The 15,530-nt window shown below is 45.7% G+C and overlaps 1 protein-coding gene across 8 annotated transcripts in view; it reads left to right on the forward strand.

Moving 5' to 3' along the window:
* Positions 1-15,109, forward strand: part of SORBS2 (sorbin and SH3 domain containing 2) — a 158,467-nt gene extending 143,358 nt beyond the window's left edge. For all 8 annotated transcript variants that reach the window (XM_028526537.2, XM_028526540.2, XM_036011748.1 and 5 more), the window contains 3 exons: positions 7,597-7,646; positions 11,464-11,570; positions 12,972-15,109. In XM_028526537.2, coding sequence (XP_028382338.1) covers positions 7,597-7,646; positions 11,464-11,570; positions 12,972-13,033 — 219 coding nt within the window. In that variant the 3' untranslated portion in view covers positions 13,034-15,109. The remainder of the gene's footprint in view (positions 1-7,596; positions 7,647-11,463; positions 11,571-12,971) is intronic.
* Positions 15,110-15,530: the final 421 nt, after the last annotated feature.

Consider the following 15,530-nt stretch of genomic DNA (forward strand, 5'->3'; position numbering starts at 1 on the left):
CACTCAATAAATACTAGTTTTTCATAATAAAAGTTATTATAATCCTCAGCTTTCTTATCAGCTGAGCTTCCAATTCCATGTAAGAGAATATTCTGTAAAAGAGACTTATAACATGAAGACTCAAGTTGCAATGGAAACTGCTTATGAAGAGGTAGGAAGACCTCTCTTGGTTTCTTCTAAGAAACACATTAGTGTGGTCCCAAAAGGGAGCCTTCTCTCCCTAAAGCCATCCCATCAGAAGGTGACCCCCTTGGGCACAGTTTCCCACATAAAGGCAAGCCCTGATTCTTCCTCAAATGTTCACATGATCTCAACAGCTGCTTGCCCACATCATTCCATCAGCTAAATGGTATTTTTCCCCGTGAGTGTTGATGTTTATAGACATTCTCCCCCATATTAGTCAAGTCTGGGGCAGCTGCAGGGCCAGAAAACTCAGAATAATCATAGCTTCAAACAAGGTAGCAGTATATTTCTCTTAGGCATAAATGTGAGCATCCAGAGCTGGTATGTGGCTCCATAGTCATTAGGAAGCCCAGGAGATTCTATTTTATTTGGGCACATCACCATCCTCAAAGAGAAGCTCCCATTGTGTGCCACAAAGTGGCTGCACCAGCTCCGACAGTCCCTCCCTCATTCCAGCAATCAGGAAAGAGAAAAGACGAAGGGGGCTTATACCCTTCTTGAAGGCCACTCCCCAGAAATTGCACATGTCCCATCTGTCAGAGCACGTCTAAAGGCGAGAAAGGTTGGAAATAAAGACCTTGTTCAGAATGGCCTTGTGCCCGCCTGATACATGGGATTCTATAACTGAGGATGGGCAGAGCGGGGGTCCTGGAGGCCACTGAGCCGTCTCTGCCACAGCCCCAAAAGAAAACTGCCTAACGCATTCCATCCCCAGAGACTGCAGACTCCAGGTCAATCATCACTAAGTATTACAAAAATCTTCCTAAATGAGAGCTGAGAAAACCACGTGCTTTTATTTAAAAGTCCTTTAGTCATGCTGGAGTCCTCGTGAACCAAACACCACAGGATACGTTGCTCGCTTGTACCCACTCCTGGAGAGAAAGCGTACTCACACACAGGACGGGCGAGCTCATTCCCCATCATGTGAAAAATCTCACTTGGAAGCGATACCAAAATAATCACAAGGTGCTTGCAATTAGGACAATGTTCAGTAATTATATTGCATTATTTTCCCCTGAAAAGTCATGTTTTCTTCTTATGTGTTTTGTTAGAAAATTCTGCCTCCACCCCAATAAATGATTGGCATTTTCTATGCAATTTGACGGCTAGCAAGCAAAATTCCCCTCTCTCATACTTACTCAAATAAGCTCAGAGAACACAGGTAGGACCTGAGGGTGTCTTGAACCCAGGTGTTAAGCATTCTGTTAGAGGTGTGAAGTTTCCTTGCACGTGTTCTGAGCCATGCACCTTGCCTTCGAGCGCCTTTTCTGGGCCACTTTCGCCCTGTAGCCTTCCTGCGCTCTGCCTGTGAGCTCGGATTGCAGCAGAGCTGATGCCTGGGGCGTGCGTGCAAGGTTGGCGCCTGCAGAGCCGTCTGCAGAGGGATGGACCCGCCCCGCTGGGCCAGCATTCGGGAGCCTGGCGTGCTGTGTGTGCATGAACGCCAAACCGGGAGCGCTCCCCCGAAGGCCGCAGAGTGAAGACGGGCACTAACCGACTTCTCATGGCTTTTCCAGGCTGACTTAAAAAGCGAGACCTTTGTCTTGGGTAAGCCTCCGCGTAGCCCAGTGATGTCTAGGAGATCCTGCAGCTCGCCTGTCAGAGGGCTCAGCGGTCCCCACAGGGTAGGGACAGACACCCTTGGGCCAGGCACCTGGCCACACATGCACACGCTCAGTGGGCTGGCTCTTGGCTCTTCCTCGCTTGGCCTTGCCGCTAGGTTCGAGGCAACCTTCAGATGAAGGGACCAACTGATGATGAGCTATGATATCAGATCAACCCAAAAACCCTATCCTAAGCGTTGGCATAATGCACCCCCATGTTATGTGTGCATAAGCTGCCCCGCGTCCAGAAAGATATGGCCTCATTCTCCACCAGACCAACAAGGGGGCAGCCTGTGCCTGCTGTACAGCCTCCCGCTTCTGTGCAAATGTTCTCTGTCAACCCTGCTTCCCCGTCATAGTCTGTGTGCAAAGGATAAAGCGCTCACCAGGGTGGGGCAAAAGTAGCCTGACAGTGGCTCGTATGGGAAATACTACAATGATTAATAAAGGACAACACAAGAATAAACTCTGCTTCACGCAGTCACAACCGCAAGCCTACTTTTGCTCCACCCTGTACTGAACTCCCACGTACTTTCAGTAATGTTTGCTGCTGTGCAATCCAGTTTATTTGGATTTTTTTTTAAATCTATGACCCTTGTTGCAAAACATCTCGTTGCTCTGGTGATGGGTGCTCCCCTCGCCCCGAGGCCCTTTTTAAGCCGACACTGCTACTCTGGGCTCCAGGTTCCCCAGCTCTCTTGACAGCCTGGCTGGAATTTAAAGATCAAACTGCTTTTCCCTGTAACTATTTAGGTCTATAGCACAGCTGGCACTTTACAACGCATGGGCTCTAAGTGGCACTGCGAATTCTGAGGCAGGCAGCGGGGGGTTGGAGCTGCCTTCCCTGACTAAGCCAGTGCGTTTGCCATCTCTGTTCTGACGGCCCCGTTTAACCTCACGTGCAGTGTCACCTGTCAGTGGGTCTGCGAGGGTCTCAGAGCGCCACTGCAGAGAAAATTCCCTCTTCTGCTTTTTGCAGATGGAGAGACTTCTCCGTGCTCAACGCCATATTTGTGCTTTTTGTGTTGCAAAACAAGACCTCCTTTTGTTGCCAGAGATTTGTGTTGCCATAGAGAAAGGGGAATGTTGATCTGAAGACATTCTTAGACTCCACCGAAGAGCCTTCCAGAGCCAAAAAAAAAGGCTTTTCCCATAATTAATACAGCCACGAATTTGTGTCCACAAATTTCCCATGGGTTGATAACAGGGCACGCTTTGGGTCACCTTAAGTTTTTTGTTGCCAGATTTTTACAGTATGCATTTGTATATTATGTGCATTTGTGTGCAACATAAATATTCTCTAGCCTTTAGATGAATGCAGAGTGTGCGTTAATGTCATAATGGAAGAAGGGAGAAGAAGCCTTTAAGCACGAACGTGATACTGTTAAAGGGAGACTCTCATCTAGTTCTGCTTGGCAGTTACATTTTCTGGGGGAAATTTTGCAAGAGCTCTAGAGCTTCTTACAACTCTTTCAAAGATTTTTTTCCACAGTAGTATTTGAAATAACAGTCAACCTGTATTTAAAAGTCGCCTAACACAAGATACAGGTGACCCTCCGGACACGCCCCTGCAGATGCACAGGTGAACAGACAGGTTTGGGACAGGCTGCATCTCACCTTCTGAGCTAGAGAAGTATACAGTTTCCCGACAGAAGTATACAGTTTCCCGATGCTAGTATTTGAGGGTATTTCAGAGCAGCTTCCCGTCTGATCAGTGGTGTGTGATTTGGTCCTGGCTTTGAAAATTAGCATGTGCTTCAAACCTGTCTCAGTGGTATCCATTTTTGGCATTAAAAATAGCAACACTAAAAGGAAAAGGTTAAATATTTAGGCTCCCATGGAAACAGCGTGATGCTCCATTGGGTTTTCGCATTTTTATTGTCCTCTTAAGACTCATCAAGATAATACAATACAAGCATGAGGTAATACTCACCCCAAATTTCCAGCATGGGGTCTCTAATCTGTCACCGCAGATTTACGAATGTGGGAAACCACATTCATAAATCCATAGTTCATGTGAGCCTTTCTGAATGTCACGAGTGCATATTGTTCTGTATTTATTGCAAAAACTGCTAAGAAGTCATGAGTAATACAAATGCCTGAGTAGAAAAAGTAGAAACGATCATAGACCAGAAATCCTGGTGGCTAAAGAGTGGTCCTTTCTCAAGAATTTTAAACATGGGAAGGGAAAAACATGGTCAGAAACACAGATGAATATTGAGTCCACATTGTTCTGCGGTCTTTAAAATACCTTCCCAAATCAATCCAGGCTGGACGAACGTGGTGAGCGACTCTTAGCTTGTTGCTGCCTCTGCTCGCCATGGGGGGGCAGTAGAGTGCAGACACACAACAGATCTCTTTTTCCGGGGGAGGAAAAGCACAAGATAGGCGGTAAGATGATTTGCTTGTGTCCCTACAGAACGTAAACAGCTGCCTAAAGGGGAAAATTAAGATGCTGATTGTAACCAGCTGAGGCCATCTAGGCCATCAGAGTAATCCTTCATGCAATACACAGTGAGAGTCAAAATTATCATTGTCTCTTCTTTTCACTTATTTGTGAAATGAAGAAACCCTCTTGGGGATTTGGTTTACAGATCTGCAGGATGAAGTCGAGTTACTACTATTACTGTTTCCACATGACTGCGACATTTGAGAATTGCCCAATAAATGTCGATTGTCACAGCTGTCTGACAACCACCTGCGTAAGGTTGATGATGGCACCTACACGTGACACAGGAAATGTGCCTGTGGTCATGCCGCTTCCTTTACGGACTCCTTGAGGGAGACAGGCAAGATCTTAATCCTCATCTTGTCCGGCTCCCTGATTTTCAAGGTCAGGAAGCTAAGGTGTGTGTCCAAGGTCATACAGTCAAGGTCAACTCCAGAAACACATACATGTATCTATGAATGCAACGTATTCCTCAGTTGACCAGATCCTTTTAAAACAAATGAATTTGAATACTGTCACGGTCCTCTCTCCGCAAAGCTGGTTCCCAGCCACGCAGGTGCACACGGACGTGATGCCCGTCAAAAAGGCAGCCTTAGAGAAACCCTAAAGCTCAGCGTCGCAGTAGATACACAGCTCCTGTGCCAAGGGAGCTGTGATGAGCCCTGGCCCGAGGGTGCGGACAGCGCAGGGCGCTGGTGATTCGGGGAAAACAAAAGTGAGGGAGGGTGCTTTCAGAGGACGGGAAGGAGGAGACACAGCGGGGAAGGTGGGTGGAAGCAGAGGCGCTACTGCAGAGGCCGGCAATCCGGGAGCTCAAGGTCTGGACACGCAGAGGCGTCCCCCTGTGGAACTGGGGGGCCGCACCCCTCTGGCGACAACCCCATCTTTATAACTGCCAAAGGGAGGATTCGTTTCCACGATGCACGAGATGAGATGAATTGAATTAAACTGGCAAAACTGTCACGGCAATAACGAAAAGGTGCTTCCACAGATGTTAGAAGCAGGCTGTTTTATGTTAATGAACAACCTGATTTTTAAAGTTGCAGTCACACTGTAGCATGAGGAAGCAATAAAATGGCTTTTACCAAGCCCCGGGTGCCACACGTAAAAGTCAAATTTTTACTCATCTTTCAAGTATCAGAATGATTTAAATATTTGGAAATAGGGACGCCATTTTCAGAGCACAATGAAATATATTTTACAGGACGTTTTCTCTTCAGGCAAGAACAAGTACTTTTTATTACTTATAACTTTGTTATGCACTGGAAATGGTGCCACAACTATTTTCATGAGAGAACAGTACCTACCTTGACATGTGATTGCAAAGATGGTAGTGTACATTTTTTTAAGTTACATTTTTATATACAGTGTGTTTGAGTGACTCATGAAAGCATTTTCAATAGGATGTGGCTTGAATGTATAATCTTTGGGCAGAAATTTTACTCCTGGGATTGTGTTTTCAGGGATGGTTCAAAAGAAGAAGAATAGTTCTTTGTATGAAACGTTCATAGCACTGTCATTTATGAGAACGAAAATAGTCTAGAACAATCTTAACTTCAAAACAAAAAAAGAAGAAAATGGTTAATAGAACTAAAATATATATATACACATATATGAGGGAGTGTTATTCTGTAGTGATTTAAAATGAGAAAGAAGACTAGAAATTACAAAATGTTCATAGCAATTTATATATACATCTTATTTCTGCATTAAAAGTTATATATATATATGATTAGACAAGAAGCTGAAGAACTGTAAGACTATGTAGACTTGTAAATGACTTGTAAATTTGCTTTTCGTATATTTAAATTGATCTAATTATGTTAAATTAATTTACCTTAAAATAGCTGAAAAACAGCTCAGTCTTCACCATGTTTAAAACAGTAGTGTATTGTATAATTTTAGTAGCAAATACATTGTTAGCAATTTTATATTGCCTTGTAGGAGTATTGTACTCTAAAGTCATACACATGTCCAATCATTTTCATCCATTCTTTGGTCTTAAGTTTATATATTCCATGCACAGACTGTTGACTGAAACTTCTAAAAATACTATTAACAGAAACTTCAATGAATACAATCAAAGCTTAAAATTTAGTAAAGCAAGTACCTACTCTTCTTCGGCTAGATAGACAGCTTCAACGGAAGGAGAGGAGATGCAGAATGTAGGAAGGGGCAGAATAAGACTCACACTGAACGGAACCCCCGAGTTGCCCATCGTGGGCCAGCGGGGTTGACCTGGCCAATTTGCAGGGAAAATGACCTGGCCTGTCAGGAGTCCACTCATTGCCCTGAGATCCAGGACGTGACCTTGGCCCTGACGCCTAAGCACCTGGATCTACCCAGTAACGGATGCCGTAGTCATCCGTCACTTCTAGAATCGCAGGGCAAGCTCTGCCTTACCTCGTTTCACCAGGTAGCCATCATTTCGAGGAGAATGCTTTCGAAACATGTTGTGAAAATTGTAATAAGTTTTCCCTTAAGAGGTAATATTTAGGTAATTGGTATAAAGGACACTGGGTTTACATAGTCAACAAATGTGTTAAGTTTCATTCACTGCAATGTTTGTGTGGATATATGGGATGCTGAGGCTGGTCATTTCCAATATTATAAGTATCTATTCCAGATACTGGTCTTGATGCTTAGTTTAAAAAGCAAGGAAACTCTTTTGGGAGTTCAGTGCACGGGGAATTCCCACCAATATTTCTCTTCTAAGGTAAAATGTTACATGTTCCCTGGATATCGTTTGTTGCGTTCTATTTCGAGTTCTCTGTTTTCTCTTTTTTAAACATGCATGTGTGTCACCCACACGGAGAACAGAGAGTGTTGACTCAAATGTAGCATGGGGTGTCCGCCTATCGGTATTTCCATCTGTGCTGTGTGCGGAAATGTCCTCTGTGAAGGGAGAGTATGTGAGAATGAATGTGGACACGTTGCTGTCGGACTAAATGTGGCGCATTCTCTGCTTGTTCGAGAAAACGCTGAGGAGCAAGGGTGTATGAAGGTGTCCAGGCTTCCCGTTCGAGTGGTTCGCTGTCTCTGTTCTTGCCATATTCCTGGCCTTTGAAAAAATCAATGGGACTGAACCCCGACTTTTCCTTAAAACTTGAGCAGACTAGCTTGTGGGTAGGTTCAAAACATTGGAACCTTGGTTGTCTTAAATTGATTTGAAGCCCCCTTCAAAATATTTTTAATTATTAACCTGGCAGAAGCCCTTTGCTGTTTTTTTTTTGTCCTTCCTCTTGGTTTTTTACAACAGGAAATATTAAATGTCAAGCAAAGTACCATGCCATTATCCAAAGTATCTTGTAAGTAGTAGCAGTTTCAACACTGATTACATTGAGAATCCTTTCATTTCAGCCGCAGCGTCCTGTGTTTGCTCACGAGAACATTCAAGGTGGGGGGGAACCGTAAGTATTCTTCTTCTCTTCCAAACTCAAGAGTGACCTTGACCCACACAATGGACGACCGATGGACCGAGAGAGAGGGTGGCACAACTCTGCGAGTGACAGAGACCAAAGTAACTAGCATGAGACCCCCCAGATTGAGAGGGGTTGCAATAGTCTCCGCCTCTCCTAACGGAGAGAAGACACTAGTTGAAAACAGAAACCAGCGATCTGCAGAGACTGATTTATGCGCTAGAGAAGCCTTCAGAGATTCCTAAGACTTGGGAGCCCATCTCCCTCTGTCCACTCACCGTGTAGATTCTAGTAGCTATCGCTTTAAAGACACTGAAAATGCCTTAACTTTGTTTTTGCACATGTTTAGAGAGCAGGAGAATGTAACAATAGACCTAAAGCGATAAGTTAGTGGCAATTCCAAAGTTACATTCTGGGGAGGGTCTCTGGGAATGGCAGTATTAAAAATGTGCTGGCATTCGGTGGCATGCCTCTTCACACTTCCAAGTCCCCTCTCCTTGCTGACACTTAAGTCAAATCATCCTGAAGGTGTCAGACACTGTCCTTCAGACTCGTATGTTGTGCGTCTTTTTCTGTTCCGTTGTTGCCCATGAGAGATGCTCAGGGGGATCTACCTCCTATTGGAGCCCACCACTCTGTGAGTCAGGAGCTAGGCCCCTGGAGGGAGGGAGGTCAGGCACACCTGAGCGCACACAGGGAGCCTCCCGCCCACGGCCCAGGCTCTGCCCACCCGGAGCCCAGCGAGTCCAGCAGGTGTGGGCCTGGTGCCTTCATCACTGTGCATCCTCCTCGCTTCTCGCACACCTGAAACTTAGCTAAAAGCAAGCTCCTCAGAGAGCATCCCTCACCCGAGACTGGCTGTCTCCGAGTACAGCCAGAAGGCCTTCTTAAGAAAAAGACCATGAAAAGGACAGGTTGGAAATAAGAACCATTCAAAATTTCACTGAACTGGGAACATTTCAAATATGACCTGTAGTTCTAACATTTTTGTTTGTTTTCCTATTTATGCAAATGACGATAGGATCGCATCACAGAAAAATAAATTCCGGGGCTGGTTAGGTTTATTGCATCACCCACAGATTACAGTAGCAGCTCTTAAGGATCTTGTGAATTAACAGATGTAGGATGGTGCACTGTTTTACCAACTATGGAGTTAAGACTTGCAGTCCTGGCCATTTGCATCAGATTGGTCATATTGCATTTGCAATGTTGGTCCTGTTTATGGAACCTCTGAGCTCAGAGGCCGGGAGAAGGCACAGTTTTGAAGTCCCAGTTTGGGCACTGTAAAACACTCTTTATTCCACTTCTGTTTGATGACAACCCCAATTCATGAGGTGTCGGCTTAATGTCTTTCATTCAGGAAATAGGTTTTGAGTGAAAAGAGGGACAATGTGTTACGTTGCTGTAGTTCAGAATTATGGTGAAACACCCGATTAGAAAGTTGCAGGTTAAGGAAAGCATGAAGGGTGGTGGGGCATTCCCTGTGGACAAGACCAATCTCTTACGGAGGCGCCCGGGCCCCACCACCACCGTCCCTCCCGCCCGCACTTCTTTCCAACCAGCAGGTGACATTGCAATTCACTGCATCTCCTGCCGTCCCATGCTGATTCTGAAAGCCAAACGAGGGTTTCTGAAGGGTTGGTTTATGTTTCCCTGACCTCCCCCCAGCTCTTTTGTGGTCTAAGTGAACCAAGATGGTAAGTGAGTTTTGACAAGCACCCTGGCTTTCATCACGCCAAAGCGAAGTAGGAGTTCGTGCCAATTTTGGTTTTATTGGCTCTTGGGACCTTGAGATTCTCCGAGCAGCTGGGGTCTGTGGCCTTAAATAGGCCTGCCTCTCTGAGTGCTTGGAGCCGTGCCTGGGTGACAGCTGAACCCTGGGAGGCTCGGCCAGAGAATCAGTATGTCCCCGAGCGAGAGATGCTGAGACATATACCCACTGGACTAGCAGCCCGGGAACGGATCTATCTCTCGAGAGTGAGATTATAGAAAGAACTATGTTGAAATCAACTTTCCCCAGGGATACACAAAATGTACCATCCCTTCCCCTGAATGGCCTCCATGTCCCATCCCTAAGCAAACCACAAAATAGTTTTGATTACTCCAACGAGGGCTGGCCCCACGCAGACCTCCAAACTAAGTAATGTTGGTGTTCCGCCCCTCCCGGGCCTTTTCCGCTGTCGTTCAGGGCTTCTGGCTGCTTCTCCCTGCCCTTCCCCATAGTCAGAGTTGCCTCTCGACAGATGGGCGCAGAAGCCCATCTCAAAGAGTGCAGGTGGCCATCAAGTTTTACCAGGAGGCCAAAATATTAACAGGGGAAGACGTCTCCAGCGTTGGAATTTCAGGGTTTGGTCCCAGGCCAGGGAAGACGTGTTTTCTAGGAGAAGATGTTGGACACCTCGTCTCACTGACCCCTTCCCAAACACGCCCAGCCCCCGCCCAGGCCTGCCTTACCGAGGTCCTGGGAAAGGACAGGGAGGGGCGCCCAAGGGGCTGTGTCCCCGACTTACGACGTTTGAGCCCAAGTGGTAGAATAGTCTCGTTCTACCAAAATATGGTTTCCCAAATAAATAAATAAATTAGAACTACTGTTCTAAGTCCTGAGCAGTATTCAGTATCACCAAATATTTTAAGTTGGCTTTAAAAAAAACAATCCAAAATGCCCTGACAGGTGGTTCTTATTCTCTCACACTGGTAGAATTACGTAACTGTTATGCAAACAGCAGACCAAGTCACTGATTTTTCTGGAGCCCCCTCCCGATACTGATAATGTTTTAGAAACACTGCGAGGTTCTCGTCTCCGCTGCAGACCTAACGCCCCCGACCTCTCAGCCGCTGGAGTCCGTGACTTCACTTTCCCAAAGGCCAGTCCATGTTACCGTGCGCTAAACACAAGGTGTTTTATGACCAAAAATTCAGTGTCTGAATTTGTTGCTAATCAATGTCACCAAAATGTATGCTGCCAAAGAGTTCAGACAGAAAAAGGGAAGTGGTAGAGCATTCTATCAGGTTTTTTTTTTATGTAAAATCACCTCAAGGGGGAGTTTTCACATCCAGCACAACTCCTCCAGGGCCTTTGAAAGGGGAACGTTCATGCCCATGATCTCTCTACGCTTGGAAATCACGTCAGTGATAACAGAGCACAGAATACCTCCAACTTCATTTCCTGGGTGGATACTATCAAATTTTCAAATTCTAAGTCCTCGGAAAACACAGACTCAGACTAGGAAACGAAACTGCGTTAAAGAACTCTTCCTGGTGAAAAACATGATAATATTCTGTTTCACAGTCATCTTCACATAGTGATCTAGAAGGCATGTGTCTGAGACATCTTGTACATACATCTCAATTTAGAATAATTTGAAAATTCAACTTGCAAACTGCGACAGTTTCCTTCCGATCATAGAGAGCTAAAACTGTAATTCCTTGTCTATATGCAGCTGAATAATGCGTTTGGCACCTCTTCATATTCTTTGTTAGTCCTGAATGTCTGGATGTTCGACATCTGTGACTCGCCGATTGAAATGTGGGTCTGACTGATAAACCTTAAAATGTTTTATCTGACTCAGAGATGTTACGATCTGCCCTGAATATTCCTCATCGCAAGTGTTGAAAGGCCAGTAGAGAGATTTAACTCCCACGCGAGTCTAAATATTTCTATTTACATGCTTATCAAAGACGTAGGTTACCTAATCATAATATGTTAATCACAGACATGTGAAAAGTAACATGAACAGCGTGCATCTCCTGTAGTTTTGCGAAGGCGCGAGGGTTTCTTTCTGAAGCATGTCCGTTTGTCCTGCCCCAGGTTCCAGGCTCTGTACAACTACACTCCGAGGAATGAGGATGAGCTGGAGCTCAGAGAAAGCGACGTCATCGACGTGATGGAAAAGTGTGACGATGGATGGTTTGTGGGTATGTGTGCGTCTCCTTCTGGACACAGTTGGCCACTGGAAATGAGTTTGTGTTTGCTCCTTTGCATGGCCTGATGAGACAGTCGCGCGCTCTCTCTGATTTCGTAACGCCTTTGCCCTTTCAGACTTGCACATGCACTGCGTAATCCCAAGGCCATTGCGCTTTTAATGCAGTTTAGTATTGACCACTTCGGGTAGGTGTGATTTTCTGCTAGCTTTCTTTGCCATTCACCCGGGAGAAGAAAATTTCCTTAAATGGCACCAGCCAGGAAAGGCCAAGATCTAAGAACACCAACAAAAATGCTCCCTAGATAAGAAATACTCACACTCTGTCCCGCGGAGAATGTTCGTTGTCGGCAGCGAGGATCCGTTTGAGGGAACGGGGTCCCGCAAACAGCGTGCCCACTCAGTAGGGCTGCGGCAGGCACCCTACCAGCCCAGGGATTCGCCCTGCCGGAATTCGTGGAGGACGTGGACAGGCGTTCCCTTCCGCCCACTGGGAGACTAGGAGTTGTCCGAGGGGACACTTGGAGACCAGAGTCTCGCGCAGCAGGGCACACGGGCAAGAGCACGGGAGTCTGGGGGGACAACGGAGGAGGGAGTGAGGGCTCCCTGCAGCCAGGCAGCCAGTGAGGACACAGCAGGAGGACCACAGCCACGCTGCAGCCACGAGCCTCTGGCTGTGCTAACTCACCGCTCGGCGTCGAGGCCGAAGGGCTCGCCACCCAGGGACAGAGCCCAACTGAGACGTGGCCCTGTGACAACGCTGGTCACTCTGATTGGAGCTGGAAGTCCCGAGGATGAACTCAGTGCACCAACGGTCACAAAAAGTTTGAAGAGAATTACGTTCTTTGAAAGGAAAGGCGATCACGTTGATGGCCACTGGCGCTCGTGGTCTCACTCGAACTGGAAATCATGCCGATAACAGAGCCCCCGTCCACGAACGGTGGTGTATCTTTTTTTCCTTTAGTGACTTTGTAAGTTGCGCAAATTTTCTGTGCTGCATTAAGAACTCGGGCAGCGCTATTTGTAAATAAACCGTGGGGCGTGCGGCACGATCTCCTGTGAGACAGTAACACTGGATTGTGAGCGCGTCCCCCGATGCCTCCTGGTGACACCTGGTTGAGATGTGAGAACAATATCCTTAAAAATCCACTCCCCCAGTAGGATGGGCCCCCCTCGGGCTGCGAGGCTGAGCTCTTGGGCTCAGCCTGGCATGATGGAGGCAGAGGGTTTGACCCTAAAATGCCACAAAAGCCGCTGACTCAGGCTTCCCCATGTCTCAGTGTGTTTTCTTCCCCATGCCTTGCAGGGTTTGCTCCTTCCGTGAAGCCTTGGACAGGAAGATTTTCCAAGCCCGTGTATATGGACTGACATTTTCATTTATTGCTTCTGTTTGCAGGAACCTCAAGAAGAACCAAATTCTTCGGTACCTTCCCCGGGAACTATGTCAAGAGGCTGTGAACCACCCTCCCTCCTACCGAAGCCGCGGTTCAGCACCACATCTGAGGAACCCGCCCTCCAAGGCCCCCGCGGGCCTCCCGCTGTCATGCCTTACGGTTTCCAGTAGAAGTCACCCACCGTCACCATCCCCACCTGCCACCCGACCACCAGCAAAGTAACTGCCAGCGCCGAGCCGTGGGGGGGACTGGCAGGCTGGTTCCGTGTGAAAGTGCATTCTTCCCGCTTCCTGCTCTGGGCTGAGAAATCTGTGTGATGGGGTCAGAAAGGAGACCAGGACACTTGAAAGGGGCTAACGATCTGAGGCAGAAGAGGCGAGTGTCTCCAGGAGGCTCCCCGGCCCACTCCGGAGAACGTTTCTCCCGTCGGGCGGCCCGCAGAGGGTTTATCACCGAACACCATGGTGTGCATTTTCACACTCTTAGCTTGGCAGTGTATTTTCCTTTTCACGAGTTTGCCTAGTGTCCTCGTTTACACGACATGACAACTGTACTTCAGCTATCGTTTGCCTGCACTTCTGTGTTGTCATATGCACAGTGATCACAAAGTCTAAAGCAAGGGTAGGAACGGTCATTCGGATGAGTGAGGTTTTTGCCAACTGAATGCGAGTTTCCAATAGCAGTCTTTCCCTGCGAGTCTTTTGTACTTTTTAGAAGTGCAAACAGTAAGTGAATAAGAGCTTTTGGTAATCATCATGAGACTATAAGAAGTTTAGCTAGACTACAAAAAAAAATATTGTGTTGTAAAGTTGCATTGCTATTTTATATTAAAATGTAATAATCAGCATCATGAACAATGAGCTCTTAGTGTTTTATTTATCGGATAAAATTGAAATAAAAGCAGTGTTAGTGAGAGGTGCAAAAAGTTATTCTAACATAGACACTTGAAAGTATCTGTAAGCAATATTCATAGTTAAGGTTCCACTGTGTGTGCGCACACGCGTTGGCGATGGTATGAGTACAGACAATCCCTGTGATACGTCGTACAGTTTATGGAAACGTAAAAGAATCCCACACTTTATTTTATAGAAATAGAGTACTTTAGAAGCATCATGAGTATTAAGGCTGGTTTTAGCAAGGGTTATGATCAATACAGTTATTTTTACTATGATAATTATTTTTCTTCTGTGGAACTCAGAATCCTGGCTACATTTGAGGACAGGAATATGCTGAGCCGGATTTTCCTGGTGTGTGTACAATATCTCCTGGGGATTCGTTAGGCACTTTCAAGAGGCAGTGTTAAATCCTTCAGGTTGTATTTTCTGCCCTGAAGTAGACACTGACACAATGATGGGGGAGCCTGAAGGATTTGACGCAGTTCACAGTGCCTGGATCACACACACTCTGAGAACTAGCTTTGTATTTCTTATGACTTTGCATAAGAACTCTTCATATTTGGATCTTGAGCACCTTATAGATAAAACTTTTTATGATATTTCTTCTGTGGACAGTGATGGATCTTTTCACAATGTGCGTAGACTCTACAATTTTGTACATATGTTTGCTCTTTTTTTTGTACAGACTATTTAGTTGTTGAGAAAACAAGGGAATTTCCTAATTTGCTCTTCATCCTTCCCTTCAACTGAGCTAAAGACTGTCTTTTACCGATCCCACAGATCATAAGCACGCCTTGATATTGTGATTCTGTTAAGACAGTGTTTATGCAAAAGTTCATGAACTTCAAAGATCTTAGCAGCCAAACTGAAATGGACGTTAATATCCAGTACAGAGGAATTTCAGTAGGAAAAAGGTAAAGAAACGTCTTTGAGTAGCCTACCTTGAATACTGTCAAGTTCACAACCAGCTTTCTATTTTAAAGGCCTTTGGCTTGCAATTAGGTCAGCTGCATGCAGCTTTGCCGATAAACGAGTAATTATCTTCCACGCCATTTATGGGAAAAGACTTCAATATCTGTTGCCTGTCACATTTAAGAAAAATTACTGTTTCTACTCTCTGTATCTGATTTTAAAAGGAAAAATATTCATACCTGGCTTTCAGGTAATTGACTTTGAATTCTTACAAGCAAAGGTCATTGTGTTTTTCTTGAATAGACATCTAATAAATTTTGCTTGGAAGTATACTTCAGTCTTTCTTCTTGACGTGTATCCTTAAACAAAGTGTGTGTTCTATCCCAATTTGCTAGATACACGAAGAGAAAATGCATTTGCCCTGTGTTCTCTAGACATACCAATGGAGGGGGCGGGGGGAATGTATCTGCATCAGCTCAGAGAGGAAATATTTGTTAAACCCGCCACCAAAACTCACTTGCTAAATATACTCTGGCTAAAAACTGCTCTTCAGCTAAAACAACACATTAAAATATTTCTGTCTCATAAATAGCATTCCCCCCGCCCAGGAAGAAGTTAATGACAAGAAGGTGGAAACACTTTCCCAATTCAACTATCTTAAAATTTAGAGTCCTTGCCCTACAAAGCCGTGTCACCACCGGAATGTCAGACTCATGTGACACCCGCGAGCTTTCAATAAACTTCCAATGACGG

The sequence above is a fragment of the Phyllostomus discolor genome, chromosome 11 (assembly GCF_004126475.2).
Source record: "Phyllostomus discolor isolate MPI-MPIP mPhyDis1 chromosome 11, mPhyDis1.pri.v3, whole genome shotgun sequence".
Lineage (NCBI taxonomy): Eukaryota > Metazoa > Chordata > Mammalia > Chiroptera > Phyllostomidae > Phyllostomus > Phyllostomus discolor.